This window comes from Ursus americanus, chromosome 4 (genome assembly GCF_024610735.1).
Source record: "Ursus americanus isolate L20-20 chromosome 4, mUrsAme1.1.p, whole genome shotgun sequence".
NCBI lineage: Eukaryota > Metazoa > Chordata > Mammalia > Carnivora > Ursidae > Ursus > Ursus americanus.
In genome coordinates, this window is record NC_142130.1 from 95,290,819 (window position 1) to 95,311,960 (window position 21,142).

The 21,142-nt window shown below is 55.0% G+C and overlaps 1 protein-coding gene across 1 annotated transcript in view; it reads left to right on the plus strand.

The window, feature by feature from the left end:
• The first annotated feature begins 1,811 nt into the window (after positions 1-1,811).
• Positions 1,812-21,142, plus strand: part of MX2 (MX dynamin like GTPase 2) — a 29,012-nt gene continuing 9,681 nt past the window's right edge. The window contains exons 1-7 of the mRNA XM_045813543.2: positions 1,812-1,945; positions 8,587-8,901; positions 9,447-9,639; positions 11,264-11,401; positions 13,544-13,698; positions 15,656-15,794; positions 19,505-19,703. Of these exons, the coding sequence (XP_045669499.1) occupies positions 8,653-8,901; positions 9,447-9,639; positions 11,264-11,401; positions 13,544-13,698; positions 15,656-15,794; positions 19,505-19,703 (1,073 nt within the window). The 5' untranslated portion in view covers positions 1,812-1,945; positions 8,587-8,652. The remainder of the gene's footprint in view (positions 1,946-8,586; positions 8,902-9,446; positions 9,640-11,263; positions 11,402-13,543; positions 13,699-15,655; positions 15,795-19,504; positions 19,704-21,142) is intronic.

Consider the following 21,142-nt stretch of genomic DNA (forward strand, 5'->3'; position numbering starts at 1 on the left):
GGACGTCCCATGTGCCCAGCCCACCTGCTGTGGGCCCTCTGCTACTCCTTGCGCCCATCCTGGGATGAGGGCACCATTGTTACCCCTGCTGGAGAGATGGGGCCCCGAGAGTGAAGAGGTAGTGGGCTCTGACCTCACAGTGCGTCCTACTATGTGCCCCACTGAGACACACATCCCTCGAACCCCTGCCGGTCCTCGGGACTCCACGGATCCCTCCGTCTCATTTATCTGAGTAGTTTGCATGGTCTCACTGGCACAGTTGAGAATGCCACCTTGGAAGGACAGGGCCATTGGAGGGTGGGTGCACGTTGGCTCCAGGGGCTGCGACCCTTTGAACACACTGGCTGCCATTCCACAGAGGCTTGGCAGGCCAGGTAGGGGTGCAGCCTTATCCCTTCACCCCCCTGGAGCTGAGCAGAGAGCAACATGACAGCTGGCCCTGCACTTTGATGAGCATGCCCCCCCCCCCGGCCCGCTGGTGGGTGGTGACCCCATCCCGGCAGCTCCCTCCTGGAGAGGCCACTGGGATGAGGGTCATGTTGGAGGGGATGCTCTCTGGATGGCAGATGGAGGCCCCCAGCTGCTCTTGCTGCCCCCACGTAAGATAGAGCCACTCTGTCCGGCTTTTCCAGGGCCTTCACTGAGCCTTTCCTGCAGCTGTAGACACGGCCCGGGACTATTCGAAAAGACATGGGTGGTGAAGCAGAAAAGCATCGTACTGCGAATGAGCTGCCCAGCTCCCTGCCTGCCGCTCTGGAGGAAAGGGCTCAGCGCACACATCTTGAAGACTATCTCCCCAAGACCTGCCAAGGCCAGGGTTCTAAAAACATTTTTTAAGCCTTTAAATTCTTTCTTTAAAGGAAAACCTGCCCACAGGGGCAGTAAGTAAAATGAATGAGCAAAGAAGTGCTTGGGATTTTTTTTTTCCATGAGTCATATACAATGTTAGTTTCGATTTTGGGGAGGATCAGCCTGAGGCCTGCTTCCTTTTTCTTGTGCAGCCCTGGCAGCCTGGGGGCTCCTGGGGTTCCCCGATAGCTGTGCTCTGGTGATAGGCATAGCTGACTCTTCCACTGAGTCACAGAACAGGGGACCTGCAGGACTTCTGGGCACATGGCTGCACCTTTACAGGGGACATAACCGAGGACCAGAAGGTCAGCCGGTTCCGGGCTGAGCTCCCAGCTGGGAGGCCCTGCAGTCTGGCCTCTGCCCCCTTCCTATCCTGGAGGAGAGCTCTCCCAGGGCCGGGACCCACCAGGAGCGCGAGGGTGTGCACTCAACAAATGGGTTATTGAGGGAAGCTGCGGACTTCCCTCCTTTGGGTCTGCAGTGCTTGACATGGGGAGAGCATGACAATGGTCAGGTGTGGTTCAGGCATGCTGCAGCGGGACATCTCAGAGCGTTCGAATCACAGACCTGCGGGCATGGCGGTGTGGGAGCCACCCGTGAGGGGCTAAGTTAATCAGAATGAAACCGAGTAAGACGGTCACGTCCTCAGGCTCACTAGCCTCATTCCAGAGGCTCCGGAGCCACGTTGGCGCCCCTCTGTATTGGACAGAAAAGAACAGAACATTCCCATCATCGAGGAGTTTCCTCTAGGACCGTGCTGCTCTAAGTCACTGGATCTCCAAGTGTGGCCACCAGCCCCCCCTGAGAAGTCATCCTCTGCAATGCAGATTCTCGGGCCCCACCCGGGCCTCGGGCAGCAGCCCCCGTGTGTGCCCCAGCCCTCCAGGACAATCTGGCTGCAGCTGGAGGCTGAGGACCCCTGTGTCAGTCACGGGAGGAGGGAGGAGAGTGCTGCTGCTTCACTTTCATTTCCGTGGCCGGTTATTTGGTTTCATTTCTGTCAGTGCCGCTCAGGGGAAGTGAGTCCCACAGCATATAAGAGGGACGCGAAGAAGGATGGGATGAGTCTCCTGGTGCGCACTGCCAAGGCACAGAGGTAAGAGTGGCCCCAGGCAGCCGTGGGGGAGGGGATGCGTCACCGCTTCTCTCTGCAGCAGACGTGCCTTTTCAAAGGATTTCCTTGGAAACTGGCTTGTGCCAGAAGGCAGGAGACAGACAAGTTTCTGAAGCTACTCCCTGTTAGAGTTGGGAAGCCCTGGGTTGGCACCGGTCCCCTGCACGCCCAGGGTGCATTCTAGAGGGGGTGGCTGGTCTGGAGCACAGGGCAGCCCCCCCATTCTGAAGCTGACCAAAAGCCCTGTGCCCAAAAAGGGGTGGCTTCTGGGACGCCTCGCTCAGCATCCGTGGTGCACACATGTCTGGGGGTGGGGTGGGAGCTTTGCGCCCCCGTGATCTTGTGAATTATAACAGGATACATCAACTGTCGTCACCTGCTGTATATTACATCATGGCCATGGTTAGTAATGTAGTTAATAACGCTGTATTGCATGTTTAAAATTTGTTTAGAAAGTAGATTTTAAAAGCCCTTATCAGAAGAAAAATGTAACCATGTATCAAGACAGATGTTGACTAGATTTATTGCACTGATCATTTTGCAATCCATACAAACAGCAGGAAAAAATATATATATCTAAAATTTGATCTTCATCCTGTTCCTGGCTCCAAGCTCCTAAAACCGTTGGGATTTCCCAAACGGAGAGAGCATTGTCTTTTGTTATGTTAATAAGGTGACTTTGGAAAGCATCCTGGGGTAGGGCTGGCCAATGATTAGTGTTGGAACTTTCCTGCCCCCCTGACGTCCAGGGAGGGAAAGCAGCTGGAGGTTGAAGCAATCTCCACTGGCCTTTACTTCATCCATTGTGTCTGTGCGATGAAACCACCATAAAAACCCAGAAGGAGAGGGTCTGGAGGGCTTCCAGGCTGGTGAGCACAGGGGACTGTGGGGAGAGTGGACCCTGGAGGGCACGGGCACTCCACCCCCTTCCCCAGACCTCGCCCTGGGCATCTCTTCCGTCTGGCTGTTCCTGAGTTAGATTCTTTTTTTTTTTTTCTTTTTAAGATTTTATTTATTTATTTGACAGAAAAACAGCCAGCGAGAGAGGGAACACCAGCAGGGGGAGTGGGAGAGGAAGAAGCAGGCTCATAGCGGAGGAGCCTGATGTGGGGCTCGATCCCAGAATGCTGGGATCATGCCCTGAGCCGAAGGCAGAGGCTTAACCGCTGTGCCACCCAGGCGCCCCCCTGAGTTAGATTGTTTTATAATGAACCAGTAATCTAATGAGTTCTCTGAGATCCAGGAGCCGCTCAAGCAAATTATTCGAACCCCAGCCGGTGGTTGGGACCTCCGATCTGTAGCCAGCAGGTCAGAAGCAGGTGGCGGTGCGCACGGAGCGGTCTGCCAGGACCCAGCCCTTAGCCTGCGGCATCGGACGCTATGTTGGGGTAGATTGTGAAAGAACTGTTAATTGCCGGGTGGTGTGGAAGAAAACCCACACATTGGAACTGCTGTCAGACGTCGAGCCCCAAAGCCTGGTCTCTGGGCTTCAGGCGCCTTCCTGTTTGTGGCTTTGGTGGCACAGGGCCACCTCAGCAGCGCGCTCGAAGGATAGGGCACCTGCCAGGATTTGCCACTCCCTGCTGTAGCCCACAGGGTAGTATGGCGCCTTCGAAGTGTTACTTGGAGAGAGACACTGAGGCCAGGTCCTCCCAGCAGAGCGGCTTTTTCAGGGAACAGATTAGTATGAACCACGGAGTGTTTGTGTCTCACGGCCACCGACACAAAGTACCACGCGCTCAGCGCCTTAAACAGTGGAAGCTCGTCTTCTCGGAGCGCTGGAGGCGGGAGGTCTGAGATCCAGGTGTCAGCAGCGCTGGGTCCTTCCCCGACTGTGGAGGGGGGGTGCTTCCTCGCCTTTTCCAGCTTCTGGTCGTTGCCAGCAAACCTGGCATTATTTGGGGAACATCTCAGGGAGCTGTGGTGGTTCCCTGGGTCGTGCCAGCAGTAGGAAGAAGGAATCCCGGCCACAGGGTCACCCACGACACAGAAGAAATTCCAGCAGGTTTTCCAGGGTGGAGGTTGGGCTCCTCCCTGCTCACACAGAGCCCTGGGGTTCGGCCAAGGACGGAGGGGAAGTTTAGATGTGCATCTGTGAGTAATAACACCTTCTTTTCTCTTTCCTGGAAACTGTGATGAAATCTCAGTGAACTGGATTTTTGTCATTGGAGTCTGCTTTCAGGAGAACACAATGTCTTGATTAGCATGAAAAGAAGCAAACTATCCCCACAGGTCTGTCTGCGTGGTCGTGCAGACTTGGCCCGATCGCTGCAATTTTAGAATAACCTTGAAGGCACAGCAAGATGCCAGGTCCAAGGAGGACAAATTATAAAGGGACTGAAGCGTTCTCCCCTCTGCAGGCGGAGCCTGTGTGGCTGTGGAGCTCCTCGCAGAACCGGCCCTGGGCAGGGGCAGGAGGCGAGGTGGGGGGAGCGGGGGGGGGGGGGGGAGGGGCGATGGGCGCAGGGCGCTGGGGGCCAGGCCCTCCCACCTACTGAGCCTCCCCTGGGGCATGGCAGAGAGAGAGAGAGAGAGAGAGAGAGGGAGGAAAGTCCAAACACAGTAGAATCAAAAGCAGGAGGAACAGATCCTGGGGGAGCAAGGGGCTGGTGTTCAAGATTGAGATCCCAAATCCATCAGCCCTCTGTGAAGTGCTTTCTTTTCTTTTTTTTTTAAGATTTATTTTATTTTATTTATTTCAGAGAGAGAGCATGAGTAAGGGGCAGAGGGCGGGGAGCAGGGGGCAGAGGGGGACACGGGGGGCGGGGAGGGGGAGATGGGGAGGGGGCAGGGGCCATTGGGGGGGTTGTGGGGGGAATGGGGGGTGGAGAGGCAGTAGGGGGAGGAAAGGGGCAGAGGGAGAAGTAGGCTCCTCACCCAGCAGGAAGCCTGCCACAGCGCTCAATCCCAGGACCCCCGGATTATGACCTGAGCCGAAGGCAGACGCTTAATCGAGCCCCCCAGGTGCCCCTGTGACATGTTTTCAAAATGTGAATAACTTCACTGTTCCCTCAAATAATAATCCACTCAAATAATAATCCCCTCAAAATAATCCACTGTTGGAATCCCGAGTCTGTTGCTTTCGAGGCAGGGATGGTACCCCAGCTGTTCAGCCTGTCTGAATTTTGCTTCCCATGTCCGATAAACACAGGATGCTGTAAATGAGATCATATGGCTCCCGGGACCGCAGGGCACACGAACAGCATCAGGGACCCTTTCCCGCCCAGCCCATCTGTCTGTCCATCTCTCCCACCACCCCCTCCCTACTCCTTCCTCGCCTCTCTGGGCACACGTAGCCTCACCCTGCTTCGGTATCCCCCGGTCTGGGTTCAATCTCATAGTGGAGATTCCCAAACTTTCTATGTCTGGGGTGCCCTGAGTGTCTCCGTGATTCATTGGTGGTGCCCCCTTTTGGGGGAGCAAGAACTCCTGCCCCTTTAATGTCCTTGTAGCTGGACTAAGAATCATGTCTCCGTGAGACAGATCAATAGGAGAAAATCTAATTTAACAGCGTGTGTACAAGGAATCCACAGGCATGGACGTTCCAGAAGGTCAGGCGACAGCGGGCACACATGGCATCCTGAACAAAGGAGAAGGGCGGGGGGTCGGGGACTTCGGAGGGAAGGGACGCACTTCACGGGGCGACAAGAGCAGCTGTTTGCTGATTAGATGGTTGCCCCAACATATAGATAAAACGTATCTCTGCTGAGCACCCTTATTCTGGAAAGACCCCAGTTTGGATTCTTCTATGGAGTGCAGGGAGGGGCACAGTTTCTTCTGAGCCGCAGGGTCTCAGTTGCCTTCAGCCCAAGATAATCCGCGAGCCAAAGTGGTGCATTCTTGGGGGGAAGGGGGAGTCTAACCCCTTCACCCCTGACCAATAGCCTATCCATCAATTGTTGCTGTGAGGTCCAAAAACTCAGCAACAGGAGGTTGTGTGGTGTCCAACAGGTGTCTCTGTGAACCCCTGAGAAATTTTAAATACACCACAAATCCCCCTGCAAGTTTGCTGAGGTTCCTCAGGGTGCCCTGACACACAGTTTGGGAACCATCGCCTGACGATTCTGGGTAATGCCTTTTCTTCACCTGCATGTCACTCAGAGGCTTACCTGTGATGTAGGTAGCCTCGTCGCAACTTCAGGGTGCCTTCAACAGGGGGGGCACTGTCTCCGTGAACCCAGCAGCAAGGCAGTCCTGATGGGATGAGGTCAGTTTCTCGGGTCCCTCTCCCCCGGCTGCTCTAGGACTGGGTGGACGGTGGACAGAGGCTGTGGGGGGCGGTTTGGGGACTGAGCTCAGGCTACCCTTCTGAGCTTGTGCTGTCTGTGGCCTGGGCTTTCTGACTCGTCCTCGGGTCCAGCCACACCCCTGCTCTGTCCTGTGCTGAGAAGGAGACAAGCAAAATCGTCCATCCAATGAGGATTCCCTGGAAGTGATCAAGGATGCAGGCAGAGGCCCAGGGACGATGCAAAACAACTCCCTCCCTTCCCCATCCACTGTCCCTCAGTCCAGAAGACACCTCCTTCGGGGCAGGGGGCCCTCACCTCTGGTCTGCCTCCTTCTGTGCGCGGCCGCGGTCTTCCCTGCGTCCCGCCCTTTACGTACCCTTGGGGCTCCTTCTTCCTCTGGTTGCTGGCTCAGCCCCTGTAAGCGGATTCCAGCCTGTTGCCCCTGCAGGGTCTAGTTGGGAGTGGGGCCCGGCAGGGTCCCTCTCTGGTGCTTTCAGTCCCGATGAGAGGGAAGGAAGGAAGGAAGGAAACCTTTTCTGGGGGCAGCCCCGGTGATCCCGGCGCAGGACCAGCCATCTTTCCCCTGCCCGTGCTTCTCCCCCGACACGCTCCTCCTGTCCCTCCTGTCTGCTCCTGTCCTGTGCGCCACCCTTTATGGTCCCCATCTTTTCAAAGACAGTTCTGTGCTCCTGACTTGATTGGATCCTGCTGCCCCATCCTGCCGTGTGCGAATCCCAAGAGCAGGTGTTTCTCTACGCTCACTTCCCGGGGCGCCTCTGTGGCACCTCCATGTCTGCGGCTGCAACCCCTCCTCCCAGGGTCCGTGAGCTCCCATCAGGAAAGGCAGAGAATGTGTGGACCCCTAAAGACCATCCCTCTCATGCACTGCTGTAAATTGCTTGTAAAACAGTTACCCGAAATTGGGTTCGCCTCTTGTTGGCGGTCGCGAGCCAAAGGGCATAACCAACCAAGCCCAGGAATAGGACAGGGAAGGTGGTACTTGGAACAACCAAAGAAGAACACCGGGGGTATTTCCCAAAGTTGGGCCTCCTCAAACCACAGAACCGGGAAAGGTTTATGCTAAGGGCGCGTGCACATTCATGACGGGGCTTGTGCAGTGGCAATCACAGCGTGGGCTTGGGGCAAAAGCCATCTTAAGTGACAGAGTCCAGGTCCCCGGTGATGGAAGCCACAGGGCTGGCCAGGGCGACACCATCAGTTCTCTGGGTCCAGTTGGTCTGGAATCTGCGAGCTCACAGGGTTTAGATCTTGCAATGATAACTCAAGAGCGTGTTGGCCCGGGGTGCCTGGGGGGCTCTGTAGTTGGAGCATGAGACTCCTGGTCTCAGTGTTGTGAGTTCGAGCCCCACGCTGGGTGTAGAGATTACTTAAAAATAAAATATTAAAAAAAAAGTGTTAGGCCAATCTTTACTTTTGAACCAGCCCTGGGAGTTTCATCACTGATTGATTGTCCCTGATACCATCAGGCTATCTCCTGGCCCGATGGTGGCTGTTCGTTCTTACATTCTTTTCTTCCCCTAAAGTCCTTAACTACGGGGCTCTGTTCTTCTGCAATTTTGACATATCCCAGGAGGTTCTGCAAGAAATGTGCTTTGGGCAAGTAGTGCTGGTCAGGCACAGATCCCCGGATGGCCAGGTCCCACAATGACCCTTCTTATGTCAAGAAAGCTGTATCTCATCGTTCTTTTCCTGGGGACCCCTAATTCTGCTTGCAAAATCTTTTTTTTTTGAAGATTTTATTTATTTATTTGACAGAAAGAAACACAGCCAATGAGAGAGGGAACACAAGCAGGAGGAGTGGGAGAGGAAGAAGCAGGCTCCCAGCAGAGTAGGGAGCCCAAAGCAGGGCTCGATCCCAGGACCCTGGGATCAGGCCCCGGGCCAAAGGCAGACGCTTAACGACTGAGCCACCCAGGCACCCCCTTTGCTTGCAAAATCTTAAAACAAGAATAAGGCCTGATAAGACTCTGGGGATGGGAGCCAAGGAGCATGGCAAGGCCCATGACCCTACGACTCCCCATGATTCTCTTGCAAGCCTCCTTGCCGCCAAGGAGGAAGGGTGCACAGACTGATTGTGCCCTTTGCTCTTTGACAAAAGGGAGCCCTTGACTCACCGGGAGAGCAAACTCCTCCAGCTCGGCGCTCTGAGAAGTAATTTATTGTGTGTTTCTATCATGGAGGTTAATGTAACTAACACAATTTCCTTATTTAAGGAGATTAAATAAGCCAGCAGATTTGTTCTCGAGGTCTCCCCCAGGTCTGCATGCAGGGGTGAATGGTGTGGGGTTGGGCAAGGAGGGGCTGGCAAAGGTCCGGCCTGGGAGGGGACTGCCCAGGGACAGTGGGCCACTCTGCCATCCTGTGTCTTTGCAGAGCTTGTTAAGAAGACGACGTGCTGAGCATCGGAGAGCACTGCCACCAGTTCTGACTCAGTGACTAATGTCGAAGCCACAAGGGTCTTGGCCATACCAGAAGCGGAAAATGTTTCTTCCTCAACAGCAACCAAAAAAAGAACTGAATTTCTTCCAGCAACAGCCACCGCCATCTGGTGAGGGAGCAGGACACATGATGTATCCCCCAAACCATCAGGTCAGAGGGCTGGATACCGTTTCCCTCACCAAGGAGTTCTTCTCACTGGCACTGAACCCTCAGCAGCCAGAAGGAAGCAGGGGCCAACAGAGGGCAAAGGTAAGTCATGCAGAGGGATTTCAGGAAGGGTGCGTTCCAGCTGCTGGCCAGAGGTGAGCTCCCCAATCACGGCCATAAACCCACAAGTCTGGTCCAATCCCACCAGCAAAGCCGGTGCCCTATGGTTTCCCAGGCACCTCCAGCAAGCCCCTGGGACGCACCCGATCTTGGGGGCAGCAAGCCTGGGACTTCTCTTCCACGTGCTGGGGTCTCCCTCCCTCCCGGGGGAGATTTCCTGCAGCTGCTATGGTCACTGCCGCCATTGGTAACCCACCCCACTCCCCATACCACCCCTCCTCGGTGCTCAGGGCCTGGCTCCTTTCCTCCCTCTGGCCGGGAACTCCTACCCCTGCGTGCTTTCTCCCTGCTCAGTGAGGCGCCTCCCCAGCCACCTAGCCCCACATCAGCAGAAGCAAAGCCTCTGAAGGAAGAGAGCGTGAGGACCTCCCTGAGGCCCTCCCACCTCCTGTCTGCGCCCCAACATCAGTGGCGTCACACGTTCTGCCCCAAATTCCCGATGATGATGGGAATCCTGCCTCTTCCAGGGCCTCGAGCTCAGCCTGGCTAGCCAGTACGAGGAGAAGGTGCGCCCCTGCCTCGACCTCATCGACTCCCTGCGGGCACTGGGCGTGGAGCAGGACCTGGCCCTGCCCGCCATCGCCGTCATTGGGGACCAGAGCTCGGGCAAGAGCTCGGTGCTGGAGGCTCTGTCAGGCGTCGCCCTCCCCAGAGGCAGCGGTAAGGACCCTGGCCCAGCTTCGCTGCACAACCAGCTGGGCTGCCCGTGGGCCGCAAAGCATCCCTGGGGGGCCAGGGCTTCAGAGGCAGGCCCTAGAAGGCTTAAGTCTGCCGTGTGTGGCCTGGGCTGGCAGGTGGCGGGGGGGAGGGTCCCCCACGGCCCTCAGGTTTCTGACCCCCTTTCACATCAGTAGCTCTCGTTGGGCCTGGGTCAGTTGAGGCCAGAGGACCTTGCATGTTTTTCTAGCAGTCTCTGTTAAGAGCGCAGAAACCTTTCTTTAATCACATTGAATTTCTAAGTCTCAGGGGACGTGTGGAAAATTTTCTCAATGTTTGGAAAAGTGATTAGCCAGGATCATAGTGTGATAAGACACACTGTTTTCCTTTAAAAAATATATATTAAATGTGTGTAGAGTTAAGAGGCTGCTATACGTTTGTGATTGAATAAAATAAAGGAAAGGGGGAAGGGAAGAGACGGGGCGCCCTCCAGGCCAGGTTGGGGGAGGCTGCGTCTGGGTCCCTCCCCCTGCTCCTTGTCCTGCCAGTGCTTCCGTAGCCCAGACCCGACTGCACCCCAGGGGTTGGGGGCTACCCATACCGGCTCAGCTGGGCTGCCCCCAGGCACAGAGGAGGTTATGGGGACCCCAGAGGGCTGCCCAGGTCCTGCACAGCCCCCGCCAGCAGCTGCCACACCAGGCACCTCGGCCTGCACCCTATCCCGGCCCCTGGCAGCCCAGTCCTAGACTCCAGGGTGTCCTGTGAAGTCCCGGTCAGCCCTGCCGGGCACCTGGCGCAGGAGGGAGGAAGGGTCTGGAGCAGTCGCTTGTCTGCTCTGCCCTGGGCCCTGCGTTCTGGGGAGAGGTGCAGCATGGTGGAGGGTCTGGGTGCCAGTGGCGTACTTGTGACTCTGGGCCTGTCCCCAGGCTGGGCAAGGAGATGATGCTGCCCTCATAGGGCCAGCAATAGAGAGGACACTTGTAGTGCTCGGGGCTTCGAAACAGGAGCGCCCAGCCCCAAGAAGCTCAGGGCAGTTCCAGGCTTTCTGAGCTCTGGCTACGCAAACCGCACCGAAAGAATGCCCTTGAACCCCCTCCCTAGGATGTCCCGACTCTTGCCCTGCCTCTAGCTGCCTTCTCCCCACACCCTCCACCCCCAAGTGTGAGGGGCTGGGAGGGGGTGGGACAGATCTCACCGCTCCACACGTCCATCTGACCTCTGCCGTCTGCGGCCACCTGGACAAAGGCCAGTCCCACGGCCAAAGCCGGAGGTGGGACTCCAGCCCAGGTGTCCCGGGGAGCCCTCAGACACGCAGAGCCTCAGTTCGGGCTGGTGTGGCTTCCAGAGCAGCACGGAGGGGACAGTGGCCATGGTCGGCCTGGAGGCTCAGTGACCACAAAGCACAGGGCCCTGGGCGGGGGAAGCTGCCAAAGCCTCTGTCCTCGGACCTGTGCCCGTTTGTGCCCGCCCAGTCCAGGCCTTCATCGCTACCCGGTCCTGGAGAGGGACCGAAATTTCAGACAAGGACTCTGGGGACTCTGGGGCAGCTCCATAGAGGGGCGAGGGGAAAGGCACCTGCGAACCCTCCTTTTCAAGGGAACTTAGGATGTTTGGGGCGCTGTCTCAGGAATCGTGACCAGGTGCCCGCTGGTGTTGAAGCTGAAGAGGCAGCGGCACGAGTGCGCGTGGAGGGGGCGGCTCAGCTACCGCAAGACGGACCTCCCGCTCCAGGACCCCTCCCAGGTGGAGAAGGAGATCCTCAAAGGTAAGAGGCCCCGGGTTCCTGCCGGTGCGGCTCGGGGGGCCGCTCCCCTCCCCATCCTGGCTCCTTCTCTGCCTCCTGCTCGTCGGGCCTCTTCCTCCCAGGCTCTTCGTGTGCCTGTCCTCCTGCTCGCACACTGTCCCCTCCTCCGGGAAGTGCCCCTCGCAGGACCCCCTGCCGTCCCGGTCACCGCTGTCCTGAGCCCCTGCTCTGCAGATTATTAAAGCAGATTTGGGACGTGGGGGGCTCCATGTGACTGATAACAAACACAGCCTCTCTCTGTGACTTCCCGGGTGCAGCTCCCTGAGAACCCCGTGTCTGCAGGCCTCAAATGGATCAGCAGAGGGGTCTCTTCCAGAATGGAGAAGTCTCGCCCCCAGTTCTTGTGCTCACCCCTGATGACCACCCCAGCAGGCTGCTGGAGAGAGAAGGGTCCTCCAGCCCTGATGCTCCAGGACTCGCTTTCTGTTCCATGGTGGCTCCGTGGCTAATTCCAAGAGAAGGAGGAGGAGGAGGAAGGGAGGTGTTGAGGGGAGAGGCCACCCTTGGGGACAAGGCCAGGTGATAGGGGAGCATCGTCCTTATGTCTCCATGCTTCCCCTTGAGCCGGTGACCAGCGGCCTCTGTGTCCTTGTCCTTGGCATGTGTGTCCCACGATGTTTGCCGTCGGTACCTCCCCTCCCCCTCCCCCTCCCCCTCCCCCTCCCCCAGACCATCCAAGCTTCCTCTCCTTTTCGGGTTCCCTAGGCCATCCGGCCCCTGGCCCCTCAGGGTGGCACCTGGTCTGCAGCAGCGACTCTGTCTGGGGGCTCGTTGGCCCTGCAGAGTCTCAGGGAGACACCCCAGACCTGCGCAGTCGGCATTCGGGCTTGAACCAGGCTCCACGATGGGTCCTCTGCGCTCAGAGTGCAAGACACCACGTGCCGAGCAGGGCCAGCTACGTGACTCGGGGGCTCAGCGCAAAGTCAGGCTCCCAGACTCCACCCCCCATTCAGAATGACTCAGAATTTCAAGACTGTGAAAGCAGATTAGTAAACCGGAGTAGGGGGGGCCTCCGAACATGGGGCTCCCTGTGACAGCTCGGGCCCCACGTGCACATAGGCATGAGACATCTTAGTTGGTCCGTGTTCTGGTTGTGACATGAACAGCCTGTGGGAGGACTGTTTTTTTCCAGCTTGCCTACAGGGGTGCTCCCAGGAAGGGGCGAGATCCCCTTGGCATGTGTGGTGGCCCCTGCCTGCCCGAGGGCATCTGGACATCACTGTGGGTGACAGGCAAGCCAGGAGCACGTGCAGCAGGGAGCTGGGCATGATGGTGGAAGTGGGGGTGTGGGGGGGTACTCTCTCAGCTCTGCCGCACGACCTCCGTCTGGCCGGGAGATTTGCTCTGTGGAGCTCTCGTGCCCACATCCCCATGCCTGTCCTCCCTCCCCACGCCAGTCTTAGCTTGCGGATGTGATGGGAGCTCCCGTCTGTGGCACGGAGGGGCTGTCTTTATTGACACTTGGTTTTCGTGACAACTGTGTGCACCTTCCGACTTCTGACCCAGAGCCTGTCAGTCCTTTGGCCACCCTCCAGGAGGACGGAAACCGTCCTGCCGCACCAGCAGAGCTCGAGTCCAGCTCAAAAAGAAACATTTCTTCTGTCTTTGAACCTGTCACTTGGGTGGGGGTACTTGGTGTTCTTGGGACAGGCCGGCGTGTCCCCCAGAGTGAGTCACGCGAAAGAGAGCATGTGGCGGTCACTGTGTCATTATTGCTGGTCACACAGTGTCACTTCCACCATGTCTGTCTTTAGACAGAAGTCCCTATGTCCAGCCCCGGCGCAGGGGTTCACCTTTTGGAGGGAAGAGTGTGGAAGAATTTGGGGAGGTATTTGAAGACACTACAACACTCACTAGAAAATGTTAAAAAAGCATAAAAAGAACAGAACCCATCGTAACCCCATTGTGAGCATGTGGTGTTTCCCTCCAGGCTTTCGGAAGGTCTGTGTGTTCAACAGAACCCTGAGTGGCCCCAGAGACCACTCATCAGGCCTCTGTGATGTGTTTCCTAAACACAGGGGCTCTCAGAGGCTCTTACAACTGCTTTTCCTTGGATGGGTCATTAATCTGGACTCTGGGTTTCCCCTCTCTCGCCCTCTACAGCCCAGAACACCATAGCTGGGAACGGACTTAGCATCAGCCATGAGCTCATCAGTCTGGAGATCACCTCCCCTGAGGTCCCGGATCTGACCCTCATTGACCTCCCCGGCATCACCAGGGTGCCTGTGGGAAACCAGCCCCAGGACATCGGATTGCAGGTGAGCTTTCCTGGAACTTGGGAATGGACCACGCTGAAGATAGGGGGACTTCTAGGTCTCTACGGGTAGCCCCAGGGGCTCTGGAGTGCCTCCCCCGCCCTCCCTCTGAGCGGTTGGGGAGGGGACTGGGGGAGCAGTGCCTAGGGCACAGGGCAGAGGCTGTCACTCCCCAGCACTCTCCAGTGGCTCCATGTCCGTCAGCATGAAAGCTTTCAATGTCTAATGTGCTCTGGCCCCACGAGCTCATGGGCCACATCTCTCCCTGGGCTCCATTCCTCACCTGTTCCAGCCACACTCGAGTCCTCAACAGTCCCCGAGCACACCAGCCTTGCATCTTCTCTCCCATCCCTCTCTCTGCCCAGATTTCCACACTCCCTTACTTCCTCCCGAGTTCTCCCAAATGCCACCTTGTCCGGGATTCCCTCCCTGATGCCCAGTACCCTGCACCTGGTCCTTCCACTTCTATTTACCGTCCTTGTTGAGCGTCTGTGTTCCTTCCTGGGACGAAAACCCCCGAGGGACATCGCCTGTGTGTTCAGGGCTGAATCCCTAGATCCTGGAATGGACCTAGCACCTGGGGGTGCCCGTAATGTTTGTTCCATGAACAGAAGGTAAAGAGCGTGTTTCCCATAGTGGTTCCTACCCCAAGCCTATTTTCCCCCCAGGGACATCCGCAATGTCTGAGACATTTATGGTTCTCACAACTTGGGAAAGAGGGGTTGCTACCGGCATGCGGTGGGTAGAGACCAGAGAGGCAGCTAAATTTTCTGTAATGAGCCGGCTGGTGCCCGCAGCAAAGAACTATCCATCCCGAACTGTCCGTGGTGCTGAGGTAGAGAACCCTGGATGGTCTGTTCACGTAGAGACGTCAGCAGAACAGGTGTTAGGCGTGGGCAGCAGAAGGGATGAAGGCCGACAAGAGGACGACTTTTAACTTCAGGACAATTCACATTTAACGTGAATTTATTCTTTAATGTTATTCTAGAACATGAGTTTATTCTATAAACTCGGTTGCAGAAGTTGATTATAACTTTACTCAGTGAAAAGTTCCCACGGCTAGGATCTAACTGGGCCTGTTTGTATTTGTCATTTTTATTTGACCCCAGCACTTAACTGTTTATATGGTGCCAGCTTGTGCTTACGTAATGCAAATTTCCTATTTGTGGCTATGCAGTATTATCTTCTGTGTGCAACTTAAAATAATTTTATGGGGCATCATGAGCACAAAACTACATGTGAATTATACCAAAATGTTAAAAAAAAAAAAATGTCCCTAGGTGTCAGGCTTTTCCACGTTGGTTTGTATTGTCCATGAGGAAACATATTTTTGACATTTGATATATAAGGCTTATGCTGCCCACATCTCTCTTCTGCTTACAGATTCTAAGAAATTTTATTGGCTTTCTCTAATTTGAATGAGCTAGACCCCTTCCAAGAACAAACTTCAGAAAAAGACATTAATAGTAGGCATGAACACGTGTAGAGATATTATTGACATCAGATACTCTCGTAGCAGGCACTGAGCACCTGCCACTTGGGGCCCCATGGGGCATGGGGATGCTGAGCTGGCACGAGGGGTCACAAAGGTACCCCTGGGCTTCCAGGGCAAGTAGGACACATACGCAAACACTGTAAGAAAAGGCGGACTCTCGGAGGCATCTCAGGAGAGATTTGGAGAAGAAGGAGAGGCCTAGTCTGGCTACAGGAATCAGAGAGTCTGCGGGAAAGAAGAAATCCCAGTGGTGGGGTTTGAAGGGAAGGAGGAAAGCAGCAGAGAACCTAGTCAGGGTAGATGGGGCAGGCATGCCCGTGAAAGGGGATTGGCCACGTCAACGCCCGGAAGAGTGAGAACTGGGTCACGCTCTTGGAAACTGGCTTTTGGCAATCACACCTGTCTAGCTGTGCTGTTGGTTGACCAGAGACGTGCTCTTCCTTCATGAGATTTTTTTTGCGTCAGATCAAGGCACTCATCAAGAAGTACATTCAGAGGCAGCAGACCATTAACTTGGTGGTGGTCCCCTGCAACGTGGACATCGCCACCACGGAGGCACTGAGCATGGCTCAGGAAGTGGACCCCGAAGGAGACAGAACCATAGGTGAGAAGACAGAACCAAGCTTCCAGAGGACTGGGAGGAAGGGGGAGACTTCTTCTACGTTTAGATGGTCCCGGAAGGCAGCGCTCTTAGAGACCCGAGCTATTCCCCACAGAAGCTCGGTGGGCTCAGGGCGCAGTCCCACGCTGCGCGTGGCCATCTCCGTTCATGGTCAGGGTGAGGGGTGTGGCCAGAATCTGGAGGTTCTTCGTCCTCCTTCCTCTTGGCCCTCATTTGCATTCCCAAACCATTCTGGGCGCGGGGGGGACAAGAACTGCCTTATCTGCTCTCCCACAACGGTCTGGAAGGGAGAAAGCGACCGGTGCTTCCGCTGTGCCATTCCACAGGTAAAGTTCTTGGGACCTGCTGGCACATGGAGAGGACCTTCGATAAGGCCTCAGGGAACATTCTCCCAGGCTCCCGTTTCTTCCCAAATAAATGCCTGGTTTTCCAGGAAGGATAGAAATGGATATGAGGGCCATAGACCTCCAGCATAACGTTTCACTCTGTGTTAGATCATGCTTGTGCCCTGTTAGCTTTCGACTTCTGCAGGCATCGCAAACACACCGAGCCAGAGAGAACACTCCGGCTTTGGGTCCTGGGTCATTGTAGCTCCGTGCCCTTTGTCCCCTCTCGATCCTAGGTCAGGAAGGATGTCTCACAGATAGCCGCCATAGGTAACATCCTCTGTCCATAGGGTCAGCTCTCTGGATACTAATATGTTTATAGAACGGGGGTGACCGGGAGCTAGTGGATGAGAACAGAGCTTCAGTTCTGTAAGATGAAGCGAATCCTGGGGTTTCACAACCATGAGGACCGGACACTGCTGAGCTGTCCACTTTAAAACGGCCAAGACGGTGACTTCTATGCGATGTAGATTTTGCCACAATTTTTAAAGATACGCGATTTTTAAAAACAGGATAACCGAAGACAGAGTGGTGGAGGAAGCACCCTGTTGTCACTGGCTGAGTTGTTCTCTTGCACACATGAGTTATGTGCACTTTGCCACAATTTTTAAAAAAGAGAACTGAATGCCTTTCTATAGAGTACTTGCAAAGGGGAGACTAGAACAAGGTTAATGACTAATAGAGTAGTGGTTTCCGTAGTACCAAGTTTCAGAAAGACCTGGGGGCCACTGTATTTGCAGGCTGTCCTCGAGGCCGGTCCCCTCATCCGCCCACTGCTAGACACACGGTGTCTACTCAGCCAGCCCCAGAGGGACTCCTGTCGCCACCATGGCACAGAGATGGCATCTGTTAAGGTCGCCAATGCCCTCTGTGCTGACACACATCCAGTCACTTCTCTGTCCCCATCTGTCTCCACCTCAGACACGGTCCGACGGCGGACCACTCCCTCCTTCTGGAAATCTCTCCTTCCTTTGTGGTAACACAGCCTGCTGGCTTCAGGGTCGCCATTCACACTCCGTCTCCTTCACTGGCCACTGGAGGTCACATGCTTAGTCTTGTCTGGGTCTTTCTTCCATTCTCTGACCTCTAAATGTTGGAAACCCAAAACTTGGTTCTGAGATCTCCCTTCTATCCACGTGTGTTCTTTAGGTGAGCTTAGCCGTCCGTGGCTTTGAGTCTCTACGTGCTGGCAACTCCCGGATCTCAGTTTGTAACCCTAGCCTTTCCCTAGACTCGACACCTCCACTCGGATGTCTAATGAACGTCTCCAGTGTAATGTGACCCAAACACAGCTCCGGATACCCTGCTGCACCTCCACTCTTCCTTTTCCCATGGCTTCTCCACCTCCCTCACAGCACCGCACCTGCCTGTCCAGTTCCAGAGCCAAATCTAAGAGTCACACGTGACTCCTCCTTCCCCTGCTTCCCTGTCTAACTCATCTGGAGTCCCAGCGACTCTGTCTCCAGACCTCTACCAAGTCTGCCCACTACCCTCCATCTCCACGCTCACCGCTAGACCAGACCACCACCGTCTCTTGCCTGGATGATTCCAACATCATTCTGGAGACTGGGTCTCCAGGCACTGACCTTGCCCACTGCAGCACACTCCCCACTGGCTTTAAGCGGGTAAATAAAGTCAGGCCCCTCCTCTGCTTCTAACCTAACGTTCCTACCTCAAGACACAAATCCTAGACCCCTTTCCTGGACAACAAAGCCTTCTGTGACCTGGTTCCCTATGCCTGTCTGAGCCTGGCTCCCATCGTTTCTGCCTTGCCCACTACTCTCCAGCGTAGCTGTCACCCCAGGGCCTGGAATGCTCTTCCTCCATCCTCGCAGGCCTGGCTCCTTCCTCTCATTTGGATCTTGGCCAAACGCTACCCTCCCAGAGGCCTTCTTTGTCCCCCCAAGCCAACAGCAGACCATCCACCCCTGCCTGCACATGACTGGATTTTCACTCTCTGCCTCGCACGTCTCAATATCAGATACTTTTTCTTTATTGCTCGTATAATACTAGACTAATTTATCTGGCTTCCACCCACTAGAAGGTGAGGGGCTAGTCACGAAATCAGGGACTTGGCAGTCTTGTTCACGGCCACTTTCTCAACACCTAAAGCAGTGGACTTAATAAGCAGGTTTAAATTCAATATGAATATGTAATGTACTCAGGAAGGAGTTAATTTAAGAAGAAGAAACACTGTTGACTGTGCCCTTCTCAGTGGCCCAGTAGTTGCTCGTGCGCTGGGGCTGTCGCTGGAGTCATGAGAATTTCCTACTCGAGCTCCTGGCTTCACACTGAGGCCCTGGGCGAGAAGGCCCTCTCTGCCCAGCGAGGGGGAGTTCTCATGGCAAACCTCACTCCTTCTTATCTTCCTACTTTCTCTCGGACTACAGTGATCTAGGCTTTCCTGAATGACCACTGGCTCCAGGGAGGGGCCTTCATGGCTGCTGCGGCCCCTCCCCAGGGAGGGTTCTGTCCTTTACTGGTGGAAGGTGCTGGGCGTGGGTTCAGAGACCTGTCAGCTCCCTTAGTGACACGAAGGTCTGTGCGCACACAAGCCTTTTAGTGAGTATAAAGGTACGCTCTCGATGACCGCCTTTGATAATAGGAAGGTAAAAACAGAGAGAAATTCAACTGCTTAGGTACCAGGAAAGTTTCAGGAAATGATAAGCCAGATGGCCAGACTTAACCACAAATTAAAACCAAGGACAAAGAGAGAAGTAGACATTAGGTTTCCGCCCTAAACAGACAAAAAAAAAATGCAGTGGCTATTTGACACCCTAAGAACACGAGTAGAAATCAATACTCAGAATTCAAAGTGTTCCAGCCAATCTCAGTGGGGGTGGTGGGGGCAGCAGGGAGAGAGGGAGGCAGGGAGGATGCTGTCCAAGGAGGCTCCCACCCACAAGAAGAAGGCAGAGTGAGTCTGTGACAGGAAACACTAGAGGGGGACCCAGACCCTCCGTCCAGCAGGGAACGGGCCATTGCGGGGAGCACAGTGGAGCCTGTCCGTTCTGACGATGCACGCGGCCCTGGTGTCTGGAACCCAGCAGGGCCCGGACACGTTTGTTCAGTAAATTACACAAGGAAATGACTGAATTGAGCAAGTGGGAGAGCAAATAAAGATGTAGATAAGAGGGGTGGCGATGCAATGCATGAATGGGGTTCGGGCCCTGCACCACCCGAGCTCCGGAAGGCCTCACGGGTCGTCCTGAGATCCAAGGACGGATCCCAGAGCCTAACAGCATTCAAGTGTATGTGGGGAGGAGAACTGACTTTCTCCGCTGTCTTTGGCTACTCCTCTCCCAGGAGTCCTGACCAAACCAGATCTCGTGGACAAGGGCACCGAACCCGTGGTCGTGAGAGTGGCGCAGAACCTCACGTACCGTCTCCAGAAGGGCTTCATGATCGTGAGGTGCCGGGGCCAGGAGGAGGTCACCAACAAGATGACCCTGGCCGAGGCGACCATGAAAGAAACGACGTTCTTCCAGACACATCCGCATTTCAGGTGAGATGCTTGAGGACCGTCCCAGGACTACTCCCCTGCCTTCCGAAACTGGCCAAGATGGTGGCCAGGTGATAGCCATCCACGTAGACCATGTCTGTGTTCACCCCCGGTCTGGGGCGGGGCCCAGGTGTTTGTGTTTCTATCACGTTCCTGGTAGAGGCCAGTGTTACCGGCACAGGGACCATGCTGTGAACACCACCACTCAAGGTCCTTGGGGAAGCGAAGTCTTGGACAAGAAAGTGCATTGACGTGCTTTGTCGTCCTGCTTCCGCATGGAAATCCTTGAGTGCCCATGTGCAGGGACTCACCCGTTGCATGAGAAACACTCAGAGCAGCGCTGGAAAAATGGTCTTGTGGGCTCCTTCCTGAATCCGTGTAAATAACAAACACTCTGCAGCCCGGTGTGTGGCCCTGGGCCAACTACTGAGCCTCTCTGTGCCTTTAAAATCGGTTGTTCACGGATTCATACGTTAGTCTTTGTAAAGCCCTTAGAACCGTGCCTGCCACTTAGTAAGTACCATGCAGTTTGTTGTTTAATTTTAATTTTATTGGGGTAAGAACACCACACGAGATCAACCCTCTCAACGGATTTTTAACGCACAATACGATCCTGTTAACTACAGGCACAGTGTGGACCAGCCACCTCTAGAATTTACTCATCTTGTATAACTGAAACATTGCCCCTGTTGATCAGCAAGTCCCTGTTTCCCGTCCCCCGACCCCTGACAACCACCACTCCACTCTCTGGTTCTATGAGTTTGGCCAGTGTAGACAGATCATGTAAGTGTCATCGGACAGTGTTTGTCCTTCTGGGACTGGCTTCTTTCACTCCGCGTAATGTCCTCAAGATTCTTCCATAGTGTAGCTGGTGTCAGAATGGCCTTTTTTAAAGCCGAGTCCTGTTCCTTTGTGTGACTTTTCTTTACCCATTCATCCACCATGGACACTTAGGTTGTTTCCACGTCTGTGAATGGCGCCACAATACACATGGGAGGGCTAATATCTCTTTGTGACCTTGCCTTCAGTTCTTCGGGATAAATGCCCAGGAGTGGGATTGCTGGATCATATGGCAGCTCCGTATTTTAATTTTTTCAGGAACTTCTACGCTGCTTTCCATAGAGGTTGCGCCATTCTGCATTCCCACCAACAGCGCACGAGGGCTCATGTTTTCCCGCCTCTCTGCCGACACTTGTGGGGGTTTTGGATACCATTCATCCTGACGGATGTGAGGTGGTGTCTCATCGTACTTCTGACGTGCAGTCCCCTGATGACTGGTGGCGTTGAGCATTTTCTCATGTACCTGCAGGCCCTTTGTGTGTCTTCTCGGAAGAAATCTCTATTCAAATATTGGGCCCATTTTGAATTGGGTTTTGGGGGTTTCATTGTTGTTTGAATTGGGTTTCACTGGGGGTTTCTACAATGAAAAGTCATTGTTGAAT